Raw genomic sequence first — 25,374 nt, 5'->3', positions numbered from 1 at the left:
ACTTGTTTTTAGACATTTTCAGTGAAGACGCTAAGAGGCTATTATACTATTTGAGAATCAAGTAAAAATATAGTTACTTCAATAGTAACATAGTGACTTAAGTAAAGGTATTTTTATAATAAAATACGTAACGTAGATGTACGAATGTACCAGGTCAAAAAACAGTACTTTGAGTAACTTAGCTTAGCTACAGAACCTGCAGTGGAACTAGGTAGGTTATGTCTGTCATGTTTCAGCCCAGGAACTGGAACTTAGGCTCTCTTTTTTGTTTGAGTTACCAAATGTTGGTGACTGAATTGCAGACGAATAAAAAATAAACTATACTTTCCTCACAAATATGCTTTAAGCAAAAAGTATTATGATTTGACAATACTGAGAAAAGTTGATTTTACATGTTATTCGGCTACAATTCAGTCATTTGGTTACTCATTTCTTTTTTGTGTTTAATTTCTTTATGTTCTTTAATTCATTAATTAATTTCTTTATTAAGCCGGATAAAAAGTAAATTACATTCCTCACAAATATACTTTAAGCAAAAAGTAATATGATTTAAAAATACTGAGGAAAGTACAAATGTAATCACATTTCATCTTGAGTAGTAATGTAAGTTGTGTTAAAAATAGTACACTTGAGTCCAGATCCTAAAGTAATAACGTTACATTTAGATCCACACGAGCGTTTTGATATTGATCAACGGATGTTATTTGTTTACTTTGTATTTAATGTTACTGAACTGAAAGACTATCAGGTGAACTGTCACATCAGCTCAGGACTGTCAGCGCAACTCTATTTCGACTCCAAGGCGTTAACTGCTTGTATTATCTGACCCTTCTATCTTACACTAATGAGCGGCGCCCCCTAGTGGCACCACCGTGGGAGTGTCTCTCCCTGCAGTTCTTCACTGTCAATGCTAAAGTGGCAGAGCTAGCGGCGGTGATCAGCAGTGGGTGCTGAAACAGGAGTGAGTCCGCGGGCTGTTAGGGCATTGTGCTATTCATGAACCTCTACACTTGCGTAGCGGAGGGAACGTCGATCACGTTGCACTCAAGTATTTATGGAGAGTGTTAATGGAGAGCGTTGTCTACATTACAAACATCCATAAGTAAGTCGGGGCTCTGAAATTCTATGCGTGGTCACAGTTTTCTCGTCTGGCCACACCGTATACATGCCATAAATGCCTAGAAAAGAGAGGAGTCCTCGAACTTCCAATGTGATGCATCTGTACAAGAGGAAAATCACTCGACTAAGATGGGTAATAAGCAAACGATATTTACTGATGAACAGCTAGACGCCTATCAGGTAAGAGATTTTTACACATATTTTCCCATTCCTATTAGTCATTAGGCTTAGTGAAAGCCAGCTGAGAGAACTCTTTACCATCTCAGTAATCAAGGAAAACGGGGAGCAGGTATCTAACAATGGCTGTTCATCTAAATGGCTGTGAGAGTGATGGGTTTTCACAGTTCATGTTACTTTATGAAAGTAACATGAACTGTGAAAACCCATCACTCTCACAGCCATTTAGATGAACAGCCATTGTTAGATACCTGCTCCCTGTTGATGTCTATAATGTCTTTGTGGTTATAGCTGTAGACTCCACTGTACTTGAGAATGGAAAATTGATTGATTCATTTTAATGAATCAAAGGCAGTACTTCAGGACGCACTACTATTGCTTATATTGCTATTCTCTGCAGGGTATGGTTTCTGATCACAAAAATAAGCTTATTTATTGCAAAATTAATCATGTAATGTCAGTGTGATGCAACACCATGAAACTGTCTTTGAAAAATTGCTAAAAAATCAATACAGAATTTCTCTTATCCTGCACAGAAAATATGTTATTAATAGTGGACTTACCAGTATTGGTAAGGCTTTTGCATGAGGCATCTTTTAATTTTTCTGTAAAGCATTCAATATGCCATTCTCAAAAACAAGCTACATGTAGGCTACAAATGAATGTCAAGTAATTTCTAAACATGCAAAGGTCAGGTAATGATAACAAAGCATCAGTTCATCCTGTGGCAAATAATTAAAACGGGGTGGATGTAAAGTCATTCATGACCCAAGAGGATACAGCTCTGTCTTCCTTTCTCAAGGTATTTCTATCAGTTATCACTGTCTGTGACACAAGACACTCCTAGTAGGCTGGCAGAAGCAGACTCTTGGCTCTAAAGAAAAAGAAAGGTTAAACCGAAAACTTTAGAATGTGTGCAGGAAAGCATTGAGAGCAAAATCTCCACTATTAAATTAATATTTACAGTGTTGAAGGAACTCTTACAAAGTAGAATATGCAATTTCAACAATGGGCTGTCTAAAATACATTCTGCAAGCATGTTATTACATCAGCACTTATTGATTAGTCAGCAGTCCATTGTATTCAGAAAGTACACCCACTTTCAGCACCTGTCACTCATTTCTGGTTTAAGCCACACCCACCTTAGGAAAGGCATCAAAATCTAGCCAAATTTTAACCATACCCAGCCATACACTCTTAAAAATATGTTTTTTCAAGGGTTCTTTGGTAAAGAAAATGGTTTTATAAAAAGGGTTCTTCTATTGTTACGATGTGAAGCTTGTAACAATAGAAGAACCCTTTTTGGTGCTATATAGAACCCTTTTCAAAAAGGTTCTATATCAAACCATCTACAGCACATTCTCCATCAGTCTGAAGAACGCTTTCATGATACAAAGAATCTTATAATCATGCAAAGGGTTCTTTGAGTGTTCATAGTTCTATATAGAACCCTTGAAGAACCATCTTTTTAAAGAGTGTAATGTAGTATTCAATTTTTACAGTTATTTTTTGTCCAGCAGGACTTCAGTGAACACTGTAGGCTTTAATGTAACACTATGGTGTTAATTCTGGGGACTTGGCTGTTCAGGCAGGAAGGAAAGAGTTGACAAAGTTATTCATCTTGTGTCTTAAGCATTTTAAACACAGTGCACAATAACATCACCTGTAATGAAAGAAATTCCTAACAAGTTAACTGACACCTTTTTTGTCTCCTGTAACTTTACCCATATCCTAGTTACATATGTGTAGAGTTTTGTTGTGTGTTCTGTTTGGCTCCTTTGTTTTATGTATTAATCAATGCAATAACTGGACTGCAACATATCCTATGGATGGAAATATAGTTTCGCTGAGCAGAGTATGCTTGCCTTTGTGTATTAACATGCAAGAAAGACTTGCTTTTGTCCATTGTAACAATGATCTGTTGTGTTGTGTACTGGAGAAACATCATCTTGGCCTATTGAAGTTTTAAAGCCATTCAGTTAATTATTAATACCAAGCCAATCTGAGAGGAAGCCTTGAAATGCTGTTCTTGTTTTTTTTTTTTTTTCAGTCAGTACAGCCTTTATGGTAATTTCTGTATATATCCACTACTACTGTTCTCATTGTTCTGTTGCTTGAAGGAATAAAACTTTAAACTGGAAAAATCAAGATGATTGGGGAAATATGACACAGTTGCTCTAGTAAATGAGACAGTAACGAAACGTATCCTAAAATGAGGTGTCAAGGACCATGGACCTCTTGAAGCATGTCTTTAAACATCTCAAGCTAATTGTAGGTAGAAAAATGACTAATGTCAACATCTATCTCTTCTGTCCTTCATGGTCTATAATCAACCTCAGCCAGTTCTTGGACTAGTGGTGCTTGACCATTTGTCTGAATAAGGATTACTTTGTCAGTCATACTTCATCAGCCAAGTCTTCCTTAGTTACATAACCACTCTTCAGCATGTCATGAAATTGTTTCTTTTGCTTCTAGTTGGTTACTATTACTGTTGGCATATTTTGCACCTTTTTTTAAATTAATTTTAGTGCTGCTGTCAACATCATGGTAACAATTTAAAGGTCATTTGGATGTTTTGGTTGACTGAGCTGATTGTATTCTTTTATTGTCAGATTACATAATCTGTACAGTTATGTAACTTGCACTATTGAAAAATATTTTATGTTTTACAGACCTATGAAACTCAAAGTGGTATTCAGACCATGCCTGCATGGGAGGATTATGAGAAATGATGCCTTTTACCAAACAGCCATTTTCTGCTCTGAGCATATATTTATTATTGGATATGTGGGCCGTGTTCTGTCTCTGGCAATAATTAAGCACTCTGTCGTCTATCCAGGGTGCTAATAATTCTTAGCTGTGTGGCCGTACCTCACATCACACACATTCAAGGCCTAATATTTCAAATTAATGAGCAATTAACAATATTCAAAGCCTAATGCCCATAAATTCTTAAAGTGCTCCCTCTCCAGCGTCTCCGGTGATTTCAGGGATGTGTTTTCTTTTTTTCCAAGTGTGCAGGCGAAAGCAGGGTAAACATCATAAAGGAGAGATGAATTACTAGCTAATAAAACTGTCCGCTCACGTTGGCACTGCTACATTGTGTGGGTATGAGGTAAGAACGCAACCTCAGGACTGAGGACAGCAGTGCTGTATAGCGTGCAGACAGACGTAGCATGCAGATAGATACAGCCATTCCCCCTGATAATATTGCATGGTCTCATATCACATGTACATGATAGATAGTGGTTCTCAGACGCAGCATCATCGTCTGAGTGAAACATTAAACCTTGCTGTGTCCATAGACAAAATGCCCTGAGGTAACAATGGACTTGTGTGTTCACCTGTGTGCAGTAATGCAATATAGATGCAAAACTCAGCTTAACTACATAGTTAACACAGGTTAGAGATCAGTCAAGGTGTCTATAAAAATACTGTTTCTACAGACAGTATTCAAATATTATAAATTAAATGTTTTCTCTGTCCTTGCAGGACTGCACGTTTTTCACACGCAAGGAAATCCTTCGGTGAGTTGTAAGTCTGGATTTGCATGATGTCACTGTCATTAAAGTGGGTAAAAGTATGAAGAATCTTGCATTTTAGTTAGGTTCTATCTCATGCAAATACATTGTCTACACTTTGAAGAGTTGCTGTAATTTGACAGTAAACATTTGCAATAATGTACTGTTTTATTAATTACAGTATGGTATTGTATGTTGCAATTAATTCTGGGAGTTGCTGTCCATTTTTAACAGTTTACTGTATCCTCAGAATTACCAGAAGTCTCTACAAACTAAAAACATTGTTTCCAATTCTACAACATTAACAAAAATATGCAGTACTTAATTAAAAGAACATTTAATGTGTATGTATAGTTTAAATATATTGGTCAAAATATGAGAGTGAGATACTAACCATGATTTGTAGATTTGTGTGGTTTTGATATTGTGTATATTTACAGTAATAGGTGTGGTCAGTGAATCAGTAGGTTGTTGTGTGTGGTGTTATAGTTGCCTGTAGAGTGTAGTTATATGACATGGAGACATTTAATCAGCAGGTTGATTTTGTGTTTAGTGTTACAGTTAAATGTGTAGGTATAAGAAATGGAGTCAGTGAATCAGTAGGTTGTTGTCCGTAGTGTTATAGTCATATGTGTATTTTTAAGACATTGAGTCATTATATCAGTAAATCACTGTGTGTAGTGTTATAGTTATATGTAGAGTGTAATTATAAGAGTGGAGTCTGTGAATCAGTAGGTTTTTCATGTCTAGTGCAGAGCTGGGCAGTGTGACAGTATGTAACATTATTATGGTAAATTACATCACAGTGTGTCACAGTATGCTTTTCTGACAATATTGTGGATATCATCAGTACTTAAAAATCACTTCCCAACTGCATGTTTCATTAAAAATAGAGTAAAAGTAGTCCTGTTTAATTTGATTTACTGCAGCACAGTGTGTGAAATAGTGTTGTATTGATTGTTTTTATAGTATTTTGATAGTATTTTTAAAATGTGTAGTAAATATTGTGACATGGTGTATTGTGAAAAAAAAAATCTGAAGTGTGGTAATATTACATTTTGCTATATTACCCACGTCTAGTGTTATAGTTAGCTATAGAGTGAAGTTAAGAGCTGAAGTAAGTGAATCAGTAGGTTGGTGTTGTGTTATATTTATCTGTAGAGTGTGGTTAGAAGGGATAAAGTCAGTGAATCAGCAGATTTTTATTGTGGGTAGTGCTATAATTATCTGTAGACTGTAGGTAGAAGAGTTGGAGTGTGATGTGTTATAGTTACCTATAGATTGTAGTTATAAGAGGTGTAGTAGCGAATCAGTAGACGAGTGCTGTGTAATGTTATAGTTGTCTGTGACTTAGTAGGTTGTTATATGTAGTGTAATAGTTGTCATATCTGTAGAGTGTAGTTATGAGAGATGAGAGTCAGTGAATGGGCACATTGTTATTAGTGTTGTTATAGTTGTCTGTAGAGTGTTATAGGTAGTAGCAATGACATTGTGGTAGTTATATGCCTAGTTTACTATAGTTTTACCATATACCATTCAGTTCTGTACTCCTGTACGCCTCTAGTATTGTTTTGCAGAATGTAATGTGTGTTTACAATAGTAATTGTGATATTAAAATTACGCAAAACCTCAATGCAATGCTTACCCAGTAACTGCTGAGAGGAAACAGTCCTAATCATTGATCTTTGCTAGAATTCAGACCACTGATGTTTTGTTATCAGAATCTCCAAGTTAACCTCACTTTGATATTTCAGTACACAATAATGTACGTACATGTTTACCTTCCATAGCCCACAACAATGGATTCCTCCGTTACATTTCTAGCTGCTCTTTGGAGCTGGGCTGATCAAATGGCTACATTGTCAGTTGCTTTGACAAGGATTTACTGTTTAGACCTATTGATCATAACCTAGTGGAAACAGCAATGTGTGCCTACATGCCTGCCACACCTGCTCTGGTTAGGAACAACCCTGTTCTGGTGTTTTGGGGCCTATTCGGGTCTTGTTTCAATTATATTTCCCGATGTTAAATCTTATTGAAATGGTATATTTAGGAAATAGCTTATGCTTTTTATTTATTTGTTCAGATTACCATAGAAATGAAGTGTCTATGAATGTCATGAGTTGAAAGGCTGTTATTACTTATTACTTGCTTCAATTTGGTTGCGGTCTACCGATTTTTCATTAACCTATTTGTATGTCCTGTTACAGAATTACACTTTTCTAACGGGAAAATTAACAGATAAACTACAAAGCCTGAGTGTTGCATGTATTTAGAAATAAACTGAAAGTATTGCCCCATGCAGCATCTAAAAAAAGTCTTCAGGAATGCATTTTGTTCAAGACTGAGAATAACTGTGTCCTAGTAAAGGGGAACAGTGAGATTACATCCTAGCCAGTCACAATTTATATCCAAGTCTTTCTGGTTTTTTTTTGTTTTGTTTTTTTTTATTATTTTTTTTTCTTCCATGTGCTTCTATTAAAATCTTCCCCTGGAGAAGGCCAGGCAGCAATGTGTGTAATTGGCTGAACCACTAACATGATATTGTCTCAGTTACAAGCCATTGTGTCATTGCAAATACACAAACATTCAGCCCTCCCTGTGCCTACAGCTTTTGCTGTGTAGATGCAGTGTTCTTGGCCCAATTGCAGCACTGCTGTTGAGACTCAGCCAGCTCAGCTGTACCGATGGCTTTCTATTTGGATAGGTCCCAGATTTATCAACCAGAACAATGAGATCTAGGGCCCGTAGAACTAATCCTTCACTTCTCTGCCAGGCCCTATTGGGATCTGTGGCTGCTCTCCAGAAGTGGACTTTTGCTGTTGATGGATATCCTTCATGGTGGTGGTGTTATTTTGAAATTCTGCGTTCTGTTGTACTTCATTAGTCACATACAGTTGTTTCACTAGTTTTTCAGTAGTTTTATCATAATTAAAATGAGCTGTAAGCTGTGTTCTGGATTAATTACTGTGGTTATGAGCAAATTCATAAATTAATATAAACTGTATAGTTTACTCCTTGGTGCAGTTCAACATGGTAGTCTCAGCTTGTGAAGTTGCAAATTTTCCAGATGAACATTTATATTTTTCCCATTTGTCTAACATTTATATTAGTAATCAACAGCATGACTGGGAGGTTGAGACAATGAAAGTGTGTTATTTCTCAATTGTTTTATCTGACAGCCCCAAGATTGTGTTGACATGTAACCTTGGATCACTTTCAGTCAATTCCTTAGTTAGTAGTTGACTGCAGTTGGCAGTGCTTACTTACAGTACTTGATTAGTGTTATTTGTTCTCTAGAAGGAGGCAACACAAACTTTAGAGCAATTTTGGTTTCTTGGTTTTATTTTATATTGCTCTTATTGACTTGGCTTTCTTACCTTCCTCTTTCTGTGTCATTTCTGTCAGAGTTATTGACTCAGTTATTTACAGAATCTAGACCTAAACATTCATTAATTATAGCTTATGAGAGTCAAGGCAGAGCTTTCTCACAATATAGCTGTTTCTCTTATAGTTTTTTTGTTTGCTGTATCATCAAAACATGTCAAAAATCTAACATTTATAATTGTGTTGAAACATAAGTCAGTTATCAGTTGACTATGTGGTACCATTTTAGACATGTTTTGAAAACTTTTGAGATGAAGTATGTTAATGACTTTACTTTGGTATATACTTCATATGTTTTTAGAATTAAATTCAGTGCTGTTCTCAGTGGATTTCAGTTTTGGGAATGCACTATACTAGAATGTTGTAGAAAGGCTATGTTTTGGTATTCTGAGAAGAGTGGTTCTGTTTTCCCTGAAACCCTTTAACCTTTGAGTTGGTCTTCTCACCTGGGCACGGATCACTTTGCAGCCCTTTTGACAGACCCGGAACCCAATCTTCTGATTAGGGGCAGGCATCCCAAACCTCCAGCCCCCACACAAAGCCTTGTGTAAGCTCTGAAACATACTGCCTTCATTCCCTTTCATTCATGGTTGAGCAGCAAGATTAGGCCATGAGAGGCAGTAGTGCTTCTTGAGTTGTTTGTTTTTCTGGCTGCAATCCATCCTTATCCTAGATGCAACGGGAAGACATACATAAAACAAATTGCTCGCTTTATTTTCTAATGGAATTGACATACTGCTCTCAGGTTTCAGGATATGCTGTTAATCGGCGTTGTTCGAAGATCAAGTGACTACTCAAAGAAATTAAAAGCAGATACAGGGGAATGAGGCAGAGCGTTGGGTTACAGTCAAATGACCCAATTACAGTCATAAAGAAGCGCAACGCTGGACTCTGATTTGCTGAGCTGAAACTGTGGTACTTCCCCCCTGTCTGAGTCACTGGCAGGACATTTTCACTGCTGTACTAAAACGTGCTGGTCATATTTTCTCATTGAAAGTGAAACTTTTAAAAATACATTGCATTCCACTTGGTTTTTCTGCAGGGAAATTTTACCTTATTTTAGATGGTTAAATCATTTCCCTCTTTTAGGTTGCCACAGACACATTTTACACGTTTCACATGAACTAGCTCAACCCGAAAAACAATTGATGTGCATTCATGTCTTCTTTGAAAATAATAAACAGAAAGTTTTTATTGTCACTGTCGGAACAAAACCTCCTAAAATAACTTTACAGAAGGACAAACGTAACTTTGACTGACATAAGTTAATGTAACAGCATTCTATTGTAAGTTAGTTTGGATCATTTCAGTTGGCCTGTTCATGAAATTTGACACAGTGAAAATTGGCTTTTTTGAAAAAGAAAAAGAGAAGTTAAAAATAACAAAAAATGGAGATACAGGGTTCTATTTGGATAGTGATGTTACGTTCTTCAAGAATGGATTTTCTTGAATATTCTTCTCTTAAAGTTCTTTACCTTTGCTCTGTCACCTTTTGCTGCCAAGGATCAAACTTCATGGATTTTCATCACTCTTGTTTTAGTTAGAATCACAATCAGAATCAGAATCACTTTACTTCACGAAGTATGTAAAACATACAAGGAATTTGTCTTGGTGAGTGCACACATGTATGACATGTTACATACTAAACAGACCAGACAAGTAAACATACTGTTAACAAATATCAAACTAAGTAAAATAATATACAATAAATAGAATAAAGAAAAAAGAATAATAATAAAAACAGCCAATGTGAACGGAGCTCAGGAAATGTACAAATGAAATGTGTGGATATCTGTACATATATGAATGTCTGCACGTATGCAGGTCAAATAGACGTGTACTATAAAATATAGTAGAAAAACTATATACAAAATGTTACAGGGTGATGTGAACATTTGTTAAAAAAAATTCTTTTACAGTAGAGCAAATAAGCGTTATGCTACAGGAGGAGTTATACTGTAATACTGTATGGTTTGTTGGTTCAGTTTAAGTTTAAAGTGTAAAGTGTCCACTGTGGTTGAGACCTGTTAGCATGTTTGGCTGTGCTGGCTTTGATGGCCCTGAATCTTCTACCACAGGGAAGTGGCTGGAAGAGTTGATCTCCAGGATGAGAGGGGTCAGCTGTTATTTTGCCGGTATGCTTCATCACCCTGCTGTTGTAAATGTCCTGAAGCATTGTCAAACTACATCCAATGATCCTCTCTGTTGTCCTGATTATGCACTGGAGTTTGGCCTAGACTTGACTAGACCTTCTAGTTAATTAATCCTGGTGTATTGGATTCCATAGGATGGCATTTTCCAGCACTATGTGAGAGGTGGATGATTTAACACGTTGACAGGACAATGAAACAAGAAACTAATAGTATGATATGATCCAAGTGCATCATGCACAAGATTTAGCCTAGTTTTCAGATTAGCAGTTATGTGACCTTTTACTGGAGCTATGATGGACAGTTATATGGAAGCTTCTCTGTAATTCAGACTTTAAAAACCTAAGCCACATACAGAGAGGACTAGCATAACTGCAGCCACTATATCACTGCAGATGTTGATAATGGATGTGCTTGACTTTTCCTTCCCTACTTATACATCCCCATTTCCAAAAAAGTTGGGACGCTGTGCAAAATGTAAAAAAAAACATTTTTGAAAATAATTTTTTGCTGAAATAAGAAAGGCCTTCCCTGTAATAGACGTCGTCTGGATGGCAGCATATGTTGCCTAAACATGTGTGTATCATTCAGCATTAATGGTGCCTTCACCGATGTGCCAGTCAGCCATGCCATGTGCACTAATGCACCCCTATACCATTATGAATACTGGCATTTGAACTGTGCACTGATAACAAGCCGAGTGGTCTTTAGCCCGGAGGACACAATGTCCATGATTTATAAAAAGAAATTCAAATTTTGATTTGTCAGACCACAGGACACTTTTCCACTTCCCCTCAGTCCATTTAAAATGAGCTCGGGCCCAGAGAAGGTGGCAGTGTTTCTGGATCCTGTTTATATATGGTTTCTTCTTTGCGTTTAAGAGTTTTAATTATCATTGGTGGATGTAGCACTGAACTGTTTTCATAGACAGTGTTTTTCAGAAGTGTTTCTGAGCCCATGCAGTGATTTCCACTAATGTCTGTTTTTAATGCAGTGCGCCTGAGGGCCCAAAGATCATGGCCAGCCAATACTGGTTTTTGGCCTTGTCCCTTACATACAAAGATTTCTCCAGATTCTCTGAATCTTTTAATGATATTATGCACTGTAGATGATGAAAAGCAAAAGTTCTTTGCTATTTTATGTTGAGAAATGTTAGTCTTGAATTGTTGCACTATTTGATTGTGCAGTCTTTCACAGAGTGGTGAACCCCTCCTCGTCTTTACTTCTGAAAGACTCAGCCCCTCTGGGATGCTCATTTTATACCCAATCATGTTATTGACCTGTTGCCAATTAACCACCAGGTGTTTTTTTCAGCATTACACAACTTTGCCAGCCTTTTGTTGACCCCCTCCTAACTTTTTTGGAATGTGTTGCTGGCATCAAATTCAAAATGGGCATATATTTTTCAAAAAACAATAAAATTTCTCAGTTTCAACATTTTACATGTTGTCTTTGAAGCATTTTCAGTGAAATATAGGATTTAAATGATTTGCACATCATTGCATTTTGTTTTTATTTACATTTTTCAAAGCATCCCAATGTTTTTGGAAATGGGGTTGTAGATCACCTGAGTGATCTTTAATCTTTATCAATTGAAATGGCACCATAATACACATCTTGATGGAGAAACTGTGACAGTAGACTTCAGCTAATGTAATGGCATCAAGTTTGCTGTTCTAAAATCCCCACGTGACTCATGTTGGGTCATGGACTTTTTGTGATGAGACAGCATGTGGGAGTCCAAAATATTATGCACAGACATGGATCATACTTTCATTGGTAAAGATAATTAACAGTGTAGAGGCCAAGTGATCCCTTATTGCATACAGTAGAATATGCTGATGACACATGACCTTTCCCAATTAAAGTTATGTGAACAGAAATTACAATCAATGTTTTTAAAAATATATTAGAATAATCATGGCTGCCTGCATACTGAACTAGCTAAGTGTCTGCTTGTGAAAATAGGTTGCATTTATTTCCGAGGAGTGGGGGTTAATGAGATGTTTAATATATTAGCTGCTAATGGCCACTAAAGCTTGAGGTTATTCCTCAGCACTGAACCATTACAGGCTTTTATCTCCTGTCTTCAGAGCGCTGCATCACACGCTTCTTTCATTGCTCCTCATATGGAGCCATCCATGGAGAGCACTGTTATGCACCAAAGCACCCTGTGTGATCTTTTGAAGCTTCATCATGCTTTCCTGTTTAACACACAGCTGCATTTAAGCTCTGGGGCACAATAAGAGAAGGGTATGTAGGTATACCATACTGCACCAAACCATATTTTCTTTGCTCTGCAATAGCCATGTGCTAAAGGTTGTGTTGCATTGTGAAATCCTAGAGCTAATTTCAGAAAACTAGGGCAGCATAAGGTTAGCACATGAGAATTCTTGAATTTAAATCACTGGGGTTTTGATTAGTCAACATTTTATGTGACTGGAAGCATGTAGAAAATGCCACACTGTGGTATGCTATCCACAGAACATGCAAGCATCCCTTGATAAGTTATGGTTTTCTTAGCTTTCGTTTTATTGATGGTTACCAGTAATGAGATTCTTTAGCAGTATTTCCAGCTACCTAGCTCTTATGCAAGAAAAGAGAAGCCTCCCTTGATTCATGTGGATGAATCATCCCTCCACAAATGACATTGAGATTGGGTTTGATAACAGGGCCAGTGGAGCACAGGAAACAAAATGGACAATCACCTCCCAACCTAATGGAGTCCTGTATTTTATGACCTTCATAAAACATACTCTTCCTCCTGTCCAGCCCCCATGCTACCACACTGTGTGACACTATTGTGCAGGGTTAGCAAAGGGTTATCACCAATCATTATGGGTTGTCATCTTTCTCTACCATCTTAATTTGGTTCCAGAAGATGCATTTAAAGCAAGAGTTCAGCAAAAAATCTCATTTACACAACATTTCCCCTTACTCCAAATGTAACTGATCTGCCAAGACATGCTTGGCAAATAAAGTTAGCTTCTTTAATTTTGCACTGGAGCTGCAAGTCTAGCTAAGAGGTTAAAGCTCATACCCCACCAAATAAGCATCATGCAAACTGCATGGCTACATCATCACAAACCTGCCTCAAACAGTGTTTAGATGTTAAGTACTCCTAAATAGACTTGCCTGTGTGATTTCTGACAGTATTTAACATACTGTTATCTGTAAAACTGGACAAAATTCAGACTACTACTGTTTTTAGCTATATGATGCACCTTTGTCAGTTTTTACAGATAATGCCTTGTCATATAACTCTATTTGATGCAATTTGAGATAAAAGTGTGATGAGTTAGGTGTGCTGTTTGTATGATGCTAAGTGGTGGTCATAACCATGTAACACTTGTTTGCTACATTAGCATTATAGCTCCAGTGCAAATCTTAAGAAGCCAGTTTTAGACACCAAACATGTCTTGACTGATCGGCTATTTTTAAAGTAAGGAGAAAATTGTATACATCTGATTTTTCAACAAACTATTGCCTGAAGTCCATTACCTCTCTCTATGGAAGGTGTTCTTGTCTTGTGGGACAAAGTGCAGTGTTTGTGGCAGACTGAGGGCCCAAAAGACAAAACATTATAAAAGCAAAGAAAGTTTAAAAAAGAGTTTTATTAAATGTATAGCATTACACTATACTTTTGCTAGTAAAATACTTAAAATTTACTTAAAAAAAAATCAAAAAGAAAATAAGAATGCAATAAATGTATAGAAAAATGTTTGTTCTATTATTTGGTGAGAGGGTGAGGTTAGGGTAATTATTTGGCAGGCCAAATCAACATGAATCAACACGGGCCAACTTTGGCTCGCAGTCCACACTTTGGGGAGCCCAGTTCTTTGGTAATTCAGGTTAAATAATGTATAAACAATACGTAGATCACTATAGTTTTGATTACTTCATATTTTATGTGTCTGGAATTTATGCCTCAGGTACTAAAGCAAAATCGGCCTTGAAGAAACCATTAATTCAAAGATTTACTCGGAATTGCCTGCAATCTGACGTACCATTGACATACCATATTGTTGTGCTCACTGATGAATGGCTTGAAAAGATAAAGCTGCCATGGCAACAGTGTAAGGCCTTGAACGGGCAGGATTTAATGGGGTAGGAGGGCATGGGGGCGTGGAACTGATTTAATGTAATTTTCCAGTCCACCAAATGGAATCAATTACTGTGACACACCTTCTCCACGTGCCTTTTGGTTTGTTTCAGGCATCAACATTGTCAATTTGTAGAGCCTCAAAGCACCAGAGTTTCACATTGATTAGCCTCGATTTAGGTTACATGCTGCAGTTTTCTTGGCCACACAAGTCTGACAGTTTTGCACGCTGTCGATTCTCGCATGGTGTGAGGATGTGTGTGGGTGAATGTACATGCCTGCTTGTGCTTGCATATCCTGACAGCCTTGATTCTTAAGAAACATTTTTGTGCCAATATATGTTTTTCCTATCTCATTAAAGTAGAAGCCTCTCTTTCTCGCTGCCTGCCATGCTCAGAATGAGTCATCAAACCACAACTCTCTGGAAGGTCTCCAAGTCTCTCTGTGGTGGAAATGGACAAAATAGCCTTGTGAAATCTGCCTCTTTGGCCAAGCGCATTATTATATTCCCCCTTGCCCAGTGATATATTATATTAGGTTGGGGTCATTGATAATTGAATTTCTGAAATGTATGAGAAGTGCATTTTTCACAGCTATCCATGAGACATCTGCTTCCAAATATAAAGCATAATTGTTCCTGTATATACAGCATTAGAAGATCGATTCACAAATCAATAAATTGTATATGTGTACTGTAGATTGTTATGGATTTGGCAATTCCTAGGCACATTACTGTCTGTATCAAAATAACAATTAGGCACTTTTAACGATTAGAAAGACATGACAGTTAAGCAGACTCAGTTGATTAAGATCCAAGATACATTGTTGCAAGACATGACTGGCCTTTAAACAGGACCTTATGAATTTATGACAACCTAACTAGCTCTCACATTCTTGCTCCTGTATGTCATTGTATATTACCTGTATTATTTCTTTTGTGACTTACTTTCAGTTGCATGTGTTCAGATATTTAAGCCTTGGTTATTTCTTTGTCTAGGTAAATAGAAGGTGGCAGTTTGAATGTACAGAAAATGAAAAATATAGTAACCTATAGTTCTGTTCTTTCCAGGTTACATGGAAGATTCCATGAACTGGCTCCACATTTAGTTCCTATGGACTACACAGACGATCCTGATGTTAAAATCCCTTTAGCTCTCATAGTCAACATGCCAGAACTGAAGGTAAAATGACCTGTAACACAGTTTGGGATAACAACCAGTATTGCATTTAGCTCAACAAGTGCACGCCATAAAAAATGTGTTACCCTTGTTAAAACACCAAGACACTTGTTTGATGACCGTGACTGCACTTTAGATTTGATATCAAATCTAATAGACACTTGCTTTTATAGTGTGAAATTGGTTTTTAATGGGCAGCCTGGCTTTGCTGTTTATATGACAAAGCACAGCCCGTGGGAGGAAGGGCAGATTACACCACTGAGCTTGTGAAAGTTAACACTCCATGAGATGATGCGTTTCAGCGTATTATGTTAGAGCTTCTGATTTTCCATGGTTGTAAAGAGGCATACGGTTAATCTTGAAGCCTCTGATTTTAGGGTAAAGCTTCTTTATTTGCAAATGGATTGGTTATGGTAGCGAAAATAAGTGGATTGGCCAGTACATTTTTGTAGTGTACTAGATCATCGTAATGTCGGCTAATAAAATAAACTTTTGTGGCTCTGCTTCTGTGCAGGACATTGTATCCTTGAATCATTCTTTAAAATTGTATGACGTCATTTTAAACATTCTTTGTGGGCTGTGGTTTATCCAGCCTAAGACTGAATTTGGCTAAATATCACAGCTTCTGGTAAACTCTTCTTGACCTGCCACAAGCCATCTGCCATGCCAGATTCATCATGTTATAACCTCAGCTAGGGCCACCATAATGTATCCTTGCAGATGACATAATTGCTCCTCACTGTAAAGATGTCTTGTGGGCAGAAGGGCAGTAAACATCATTGTCAGAGGTGGCGAATCCTGATGGAGACCACTCAGATTGGAATTGATGAGCCCCTGACAGCACCTAGTCTCCAAAAGTCTTTCTAGACCTCATAAGCGTAAATCTCTACCAGTCTCTCCTTCCTCCCTGGCTGCTAATTAGCCCTTGTGTGCTAAAGTGAAGTGATTCACGACACATCACAAAGTCCAAAGGCTGTTCACCTGTCATTATAGTCTACAAACTGTTTTTTCTGTACTGACCTAATTCTGACCTCAGATCAGCTACACTATGTTCAGCTGTTTTAGCTGTTCATACAAGCACAATCGCCCCCCCAGCGCAGAAGGATAAGCGGTTTAGAAAATGTGTGTGTGTGTGTATAATGTATAATTTATGTTATTATTAAGTAATTTGGACCATTTCATTATCAAATGTTTATACAGTGTAAAGATGTAATTTATAACATGCTACTAAAATAATTCAAAAAAGCAGTTTTAAAAAGAAAATACAAATGCAATAACAAAATGTGTTTGATCTCTCATTGGGTGATGAGGTGGGGTTAGGGTAATTATTTGGCAGGCTGAATCAAAAGCTACTATATAAAAAAATTTGAATCTAGGTATAGAATTCATTTTTTCCTGGACAGACCTCTAAAATCCAGGACAATCCAGGAAAATCCTGGACAGGTGGGAATGCTACTTGTATATGGTATGCTATAGAGAACTAGAGCCAGAGCTTAGACCATAGATTTGACCTCTCTTACTTGTACTATTTGCACTGTACCCAGAGCTGTTGAGTCAGCCGATTGTGTGGGGCATAAAAATTCCTTGCAGCCATTGGAGAGTTCACTGGGAGAGAAATATATGGGCAGCAGCATGGAGAGTCAGCCTTTCTGCATTTTACACGCTTCCCACTCAGCAGAAGTGGCTCCGTTATGCACACACTTAGGCACTGTAAGTGATACATACAGTGGTGCCTAGGCATAGGCCTACATACTGCAATGTTTTAGGCTCAAGATTTAGCATCCATTATCCTACACTGACAAATATCTGACAAATGGCACAATACTCCAACATCTTATCTGTTTTCCCCCTTTCTGTGCCTTTACCTGAAGATTTATTGCAGTGGTCTTATCAATGCGTATTCTACAGGAAAACCCATTCCGGAACAGGATTGTGGAGTCCTTCTCCGAGGACGGCCTGGGGAACCTCAGCTTCAATGATTTTGTGGACATGTTTTCGGTCCTGAGTGAGATGGCCCCTAGAGAGCTAAAAGCCATTTATGCTTTCAAAATATATGGTAACAGAGCCTCCTTTCATTAGCCCATATAAATTTTGTAATGTATGTCCTTATAGAAATTTAACTGCTCTGTGTCGTGGCTTTAGTGGGCCTAATAAACTTGCATTTATTTCATACCCTTCATAATGATACTGTTATATTATATGAGACCAAAAAAAGGCAGACATTAACTCCATGCTCCTAATGGTGTTTCATTTGTAGATTTCAATGTTGATAATTACATCTGCAAGGAGGACCTTGAGAAGACTCTGAACAAGCTGACGAAGGAGGAGCTGACTCCAGAGGAGGTGAACTTGGTGTGTGAGAAGGCTATTGAGGAGGCTGACTTGGATGGCGACAATAAACTCTCTTTCGCTGACTTTGAAAACATGATCTCCAGGGCTCCTGACTTTTTAAGGTACAGAATGTTACTTACTGATTTGAATATTGTGCTTTGAAAAAAATTGATTCAAATATGTATATCATTTCCACATATACATGGTTGTATGCAAAAGTTTGGGCATCATATTTAAGTTTGCTCCCTGTAGAGAACATGTTAGCTTACACTATATAGCCATAAGTATGTGGACACCTGACCATCATACCTATATGAGCTTCACATTCCAAAACCAGCGTCCACTCTTCTGGAAAGGATTTCAACAAGATTTTAGTGTGTCTCTGGGAATTTCTGCCCATTCAATCAAAAGAGCATTTATGAAGTCATTCACTGATATTGGATGAGAAGGCCTGGCTCACAGTCGTTGTCCCAGTTCATCCCAAAGGTTCAGTTGGGTTGAGGCCAGGGCTCTATGCAGGCCACTGGAGTTTTTCCACACCAACCTCGAAACCCTGTCTTATGGACTATGGTTTGTGCAGAGTCATGCTGGAACAGGAAGGGTCTTCCCTTAGCCCAAATCCTGAAAAACAGCCCCAGACCATTATGCCTCTTCCACCAAACTTCACCGTTGGTACTATGCGTTCTAGGAGGTAGTGTTCTCCTGACATCTGCCAAACCCAGATTCGTCCGTCAGACTGCCAGATAGTGAAGTGTGATTCATTACTCAAGAGAACACATTTCCACTGCTCCAGAGTCCAGTGGCAGTGTGCTTTACACCCCTCCAGCTGGCACTTGGCAATGCACATAGTGATCTTAGGCTTGTGTGCTGCTCGGCCATGGAAACCGATTTCATGAAGCTCTTTTGCTGATGTTACTTCAAGAGGCAGTTTAGAGCTCTATAGTGAGTGGTGCAACAGACGATAGGCAATTTTTACATGCTATGCGCTTCAGCACAGACAGCTGTGAGTTTGTGTGGTCTACCGCTTCATGGCTGAGCTGTTGTTGCTCTTAGATGCTTCCATTTCACAGTAACAGCACTTATATTTGACTGGGGGAGAATTAGCAAGGCAGAAATTTCACAAACTGACTTGTGACAAAGGTGGCATCTTATAACAGTACCATGTTTAAAGTCACTGAACTATTTAGTATGACCCGTTCTACTGCCGGTGTTTGCCTATGTAGATTGTATGGCTGTGTGCTATCTATTAGTAATGAAATATTGAACTCAATAACTAGAATGGGGTGTTCATGGGCTTTTGGCCATATTGTATATTTTTACTTTGGGGGGAAAAAAAACATGTAATTTGATCAGGGGTGATCAGGGGTTGCAAGTTTTTGCATATAACTGTAAAGTCACTGGTCACTTTAGTAGGTACATCTACCTTGTACCCACACTCATTGTCCAATTTATCATGTCCACTTACCATATAGGTGCATTATGTAGCTCTGCAATTACAGATTGTAGTCTCTCCGTTTCTCTGCATAATTTGTGAGTGCCCCTTTGCATGGTTCATCAGTCAGGACCCCTACAGGATCAGAAATGGTATTATTTGGTTAGTGGATCATCTTCAGCACTGCAGTGACACTGACATGGTGGTGGCTAATAAAGTACCTAATAAAGTAGCCACTGAATATATGCAGCCTTAGCATTTTGGTTGGGGTGCCCCAGTCAAATTATGCTTTTTTGACTTCTAAGCAAAAATAAGTTAACACATCCACAGAGAGAACACTTCTGCACATTTTAATTCACAGTTACTGTTTATTTGCTAAATTTAACACGTTGAAAAGGTGTACAGATTAAAATGTGGCCTGTGTAAAAGTTATGGGACATTTTATAATTTATGTTTTATTGCTTTCCAATATATTAAACTTAGCAAATAAATAAAAAATGTGCACTTAAGTTCGCAAGAAAATGCCATATTTAAGTTTGGGGGTGATAACTTTCGCTTAGAAAATAAACATAACATGACTGAGGGTATTCAAACTTTTGCATATGACTGTGTATACTATAGTAGTATATTGCAGCAACAAATTTTTTGTCTTTGGTTTTCTTACTTTGGCATTAATTGTGTTGATGTGATATATGTTGTTCATGTGGAACTGATGTACAGATTTGAAGTAAATTCAGTGCATTATATTTTTCAGTGTTTGATCTTGTGCTTGAAAGATATATTGTAAGAGAGAGAAAAAAGAGCCTTTGGAATAAACTGTTAAAGGAATGAAAGGTTGAGCAGAAGAAGCACAGTTTCTCCTTTCCTGTCCATCAGACTTTGTCTCCCATTAGTGTCTCTCCCTGGATGGTTGATGGACACAGAACGTTACCCTGGTTAGTAGTGATGTTAATCATTTTAGTGGCACTCTGCCCTCATCAGTGCCGCACTGAAGTGCCACCATGGCCTCTCATTTGAATGCAGACAGGCTGCCAGAGCTGCTTCCTGCACACTGGACATTTATCACCAGAGACTCTAATAGCAGAGTAATGCGAGGCATGGACTGAAATTTGATATTTAACTTGTAAATCAGTGCTAGTGGTTAGAAATACTTCACCCAAACTGGTGAATCTTATAATAATGTATGAAAACTAGTTTGAGTTAGTATTATGCAAATGTAGCCAGGCTGAACGGTCTCTGTTTATTTTCATTAATTTTAGCCACATTGTAGGGATGCATGCATAATGTACATAATGTAAGTATGTTATGAACACCAGTGCTATAAATGATCATCTATAAAACAACATAAAAAAATAGGATGCCACAAACAGGGATAGGAGGAATGTTTGTTCTGTATGTCAGTACTAGACATAATAATTATCACTTTAGATGCCGGAAAATAACAGTTGCCAGTGTCATGAAATACGCTTGCTAGCTGCTTCCATGTCCTATCTTTGGACTCATAACTACATTTTTTCTTGGTGCACTCACCATGAAACGTTTACACAATGTAAAAAGCCGCTGCCATTTCAAAATAAAAATATAAAAAATGGAGTGAGATTTTCCTATGACATCAACAACATATATCATTGTAATATTACAGCCCATATGTCGTTGCTGTAGAAACAAAATTGTGTATCTCCATCTGAAGGCATCTCCAGCTGCCTTTTTCATTGTGTGAAAATTCATTGTGTCATTTCTCCTGTAAAGTTACCATTTTGGAGATGTGACATTTTGTTTCGGCAGTGACAATATAATACTTTTCTACATATCATTCCTGAGGCATTTTATTTGTTACCTACTTAGGCAATCATGAAAGCACAGGACAGTTTACCGATAGTTTAGGCATTTTTACACTGTTGATTATGGGATTATTATTCAAAACAGTTCCCCTGTTGTTGTTGTTGTTTTTCTTTTTCTTTTTTTGCTTTACTTGCCTATTGCAATAGTTTGGAATAGGTCAGAAATAGTCAAATTTTCAGAACTTTTAAAAACTTGTGTTTGCAAGAAATGTATATCCTATGCGTTATACATTGTGGATATTGCATAATGAACTGTCCTAATTAGCAACATGGAACAGTCAGTCCATTTTATTCTTTAATCAACCAGTATGTGCTGAATCTTTGAAGCCAGCTCATCTTGCTTGCACTCCCTGAACTGTATGCGTCCTACTGTAATTTGACTGTGAAGCGTTCCAATGCATTTTATGGGGCAGCCGTTCCTCTGCTCGACATTTACAAGCTGTTGGGACTACACAGCTGCGCCTCACTGCCACAAAGGGAAGGAGAGTGACAGAAGGCTAGTATGTCTTTGCTCTGCAGTTTAGAGTAATGCAAAAAAACCCAGCACTGAGTCTTTGATACACAAGAAAATGACCAGGGAAAAATGAACTAGATGAACTGAAGTTAAAGGGCCATATCATAAAAAGTCCTCCCTTTTTTAAATAAAACAATAGAATTTGATGCAGTATTTAAAACATATATGGAACTTAACCACAAAAAACAGCTTGCTTTAAAGTAATTGTTTAGAATGTTATAATGTTACCAACATATATATCTGTATATTCAGCCCAACACAGTTTAACCCATACCATTCATATTTTAGCTATAAGTGGTGTTATAGCCTAGATTGCTTCTTGAAGGCTTTGGGCAGAAGAGGGGATAAAATCCAAGACAAATGTAGGATATGGCCTCTTGATTTTGAATATTTATATTAATTAGCTTTGGAAGGGTTCGTTCAGCACTAAAGACTTGCCTGTGTAGAAGAATTTGTTATTGTGAAAATACTTTGAACTTGTTGTAGCATTTATCCAGAATAACATAGATTTGTTCTGTAATTCTACCTTGTAAGCCCAAAGTAACTAAATTTTACTCAGAACAGGCTTGCTTCCTGCCATGAGTCATGTAGGCAGGTATCTCACACTCTCATTGTTGTCGTATGGTGCAATGTTACCTTATAAGTCTTATCAGTGAGCTGCTCTGTTTGAACGGTTTGCGCTGAAGTTCTCAGTGGAAAAGTCGTTAAGGAGAGGAAGCAGTGTGGTGGGCAGTGGCTGCCAAGAGCTTAGGACAGAGAGAGAGCCACATATACGTGGAACGATCTGGAGATTCAATCTGCCACAGCTTGTGAAGTATTGCACAATGGAGAGTGCAGGATGGTTCAGACATAGTGTGCGGGTGCTTCGGCAAAACCTCCACTGAATCCTGCTGCTCAGACACATCCATCGTGGATAATGGGTAATAAAGGATGAAGGGGAAATAATATATTGCAAAGTCTAGAGAAAAGCAGAAGAAGCCATTTTAAAATGTCTTGTCTAATTGCTTTGTTTAATGTTCTGTAGTAGTAATACATGTTAGTGTTTTTTGCTTATTTATGTGCTGTTTGTGGCATATGAATTATTTGTCAGTCAAAGTTATGGCAAAAAAGGTTAGCTTAGCCTCCAAAAGGAATGCCTAAGAACTTGTTCTAACTGACAAAATCACAGAAGCATAAGCAGTACCTTTTGTTGAGTATTTTACTGGTGTTTATGTCAGGTTATTTCAACATAATTCTCTATGCAAAGGGAAAATGTATTCAAAAGCCATCTGTTCCACTTTTCATTGTCCATTTGTCTTTATACCCCATTGTACTTGCAGACAGACATATGGACAATTGCAGTCTTCTGCAGGTTCAGACAGCATTGATGGTGGTCTACTGCAAGGTTATAAATCAGAATGTAGCACAGATTTGTTCATTTTTGTGCTGTTGCTACTGTGCTGGAACACATTATGTCACATTTTTCAGCAATATTCTGATTTATTTAGTTTGAGAAAAGCCATAGCTGTGCCAAATTTATAAATACATCTGAATAGGAGTATTTCTTCTTAATAAACTGTTTTTTTTTTCCCCACCCTCTTCTCTTTTTCCCTTTCTCTGATGCAGCACCTTCCATATACGAATCTAAGAGGGCTTTCTTTTTCATGAGAGATTACTCAGTCACGCTTCTTTGGAGCTCCTGACTGCAACTTGAAATCTTCTTGAAAACCTTGGAAATATAGAGACCATAGTAGTGCCTGTCCTCTACAGCTCTGAAGAGTTTTCACCTTGACCTTTTCAAACAGTGCTCACTTGGGGAACCAGGATTTTGGATCTCTTTGGCTCTGTATTTACCTTTTTTTCTGAGGAAGCACATTTTAGGAAGAGGAATACAGACAAAATGCATGACTTTTTCCTGCTGGAAAAGTTCCACTGTTGGTTCTGATCTTCAGAATGGAAGAAAAAACACCTGGAGGCTTTGGGTCTATGTTGGTGTGTCCCATGCACCTGTGTGGTGTTTAAGGAAGACTAGAGTATGGACTGCTCTAATGGTCTTATTACTCTATGTCAGACTCTCCTCCTGATGACTCCTCTCACCTAGGATTAAGATATGTGTGGCGCAGAGGTGGACAGATGAAGATGGAAGAGGAAGAGAAGAATGGCACAGTGTAGAGACATATAGAGGATGGAAAGGGTGAAAAATTAAGAGAAAGAAAAAGAGGGCTAAAAGCACAGCACTGGCATCACAGTCAAAAAAAAACTTTTTTTATACAGCTATGCAATCTTTCTCCATGAAATGCATGAGTTGCATTAAGTTTGCCCCCTGCTATAAATTGCTTTTGGTGTGTCTGGTTATCTTGTTTCTCGTACTGCTTATAGGACTGGAGCATGACGACAATCATATCAAACTGTTCTCCAGTTGAACGAAGGGCTCTGTCATCTTGTCTTATATTCCGCCATACAGTTTTTTTGTTGTGCTCTTCCCCTTCTCTAGTATGAACGTGACATGTGATAGCTTCACCTGTCTCTTAACTTCAGGCTTTTTTCCAGTATTTGATGTCATATAGGGCATTTGACTTAACTTTGAATAAATAATTTTCTGTCGTTTGTTGACTGTGTGCATCTGTTTCATGCTGACTGAGTATTTTTGCACCAATTGGAAGAATGTGATAATGACATACAGTCCAATTTGTATAATATTGATTCTAGTCTGCAGTGCCAAGCCTGAATTTCTCTATAGCTTTAGTATTTATATCTAAGAATGAAGTATATCATCATGCAGATAATTTCCTCAATGGATTGCTCATAGGAAAAACCTGAAGAATATTTGTGATATAATTTCTGGCTTAATACATATTATGCATCATGTTGTACACATAGAACTTTTGTATTGATCTGATGTGACTACAAAATTATTAACTCTCATAATAGTAATGGGCAGGAACTGAATTCCTTGTCACACACCAAAGGGAAAATACACTCTCATTACTCTACTTGCTACTGCATATTTGTCTCTCTACTGTCCTTTGTCAGCCTAAATCCCCAGCTCCTGCAGCTAACACCCACCAGCCTTCCCAATAAAGATGGACCAGTGATTATTCCTCTGCACCTCCTGTCGTATAACCTGTAATGACTTTTTAAGTTGAATGAGATCGTTAGGAGCAGCGCTGTCTCAGCACCCAGCAGCATGATTATACCGACACACTGGAGCGCGGTAAATCTGGGCCCAGAGATGCACAGGCAACTGTCCTTGGCCATATTAGCTGGGCTGATGATTTATTGCAAACTCTCCCCCACTTAAAAGAACAGGGTTGAAATTGATTCAAAATAAAGTCAGAGGTGAGATTTGTTGCATAAGAGGGAAAAAATGTGTATGTACACGAGGGGAAAAAAGGAAAAACTAAGAGTCATTGTCATGGTCCAACTCAGCAATATTTAATTTCTCGTTTTGGTCACAATTTGCATTAAGATTCTCTTAAAGGGTCCATGTTATATGAGTGTTTAATTTAGTATGTCAACAAGTTTTAAAAATGTACCATTCACTCCCCAGGCCATACTGTCCATGTAAACTAAGCTGAAAAAGCATTCTGAATTCAGTGTTTTATGATGTCACAAAATCCAATGCAAACTAGTGCAATGAATT

At 37.8% G+C, this 25,374-nt stretch overlaps 1 protein-coding gene across 2 annotated transcripts; it reads left to right on the top strand.

Moving 5' to 3' along the window:
- Nucleotides 1-267: 267 nt before the first annotated feature.
- On the top strand, nt 268-24,295 carry cib2 (calcium and integrin binding family member 2). 2 transcript variants are annotated; one of them, XM_036576056.1, is made up of 6 exons: nt 268-1,299; nt 4,789-4,823; nt 15,526-15,637; nt 17,543-17,690; nt 17,892-18,087; nt 23,358-24,295. In XM_036576056.1, exons 1-6 carry the CDS (start codon nt 1,249-1,251, stop codon nt 23,377-23,379), a joined length of 564 nt encoding a protein of 187 aa, XP_036431949.1. In that variant the 5' UTR covers nt 268-1,248; the 3' UTR covers nt 23,380-24,295. The 2 variants fall into 2 exon arrangements, with proteins under 2 accessions (XP_036431949.1, XP_036431951.1); XM_036576058.1 differs by lacking the exon at nt 268-1,299 and adding an exon at nt 3,889-4,698.
- Nucleotides 24,296-25,374: the final 1,079 nt, after the last annotated feature.

The sequence above is a fragment of the Colossoma macropomum genome, unplaced genomic scaffold (assembly GCF_904425465.1).
Source record: "Colossoma macropomum unplaced genomic scaffold, Colossoma_macropomum, whole genome shotgun sequence".
Classification (NCBI taxonomy): Eukaryota; Metazoa; Chordata; class Actinopteri; order Characiformes; family Serrasalmidae; genus Colossoma; species Colossoma macropomum.
This window is presented reverse-complemented; position numbering and strand designations above follow the sequence as displayed.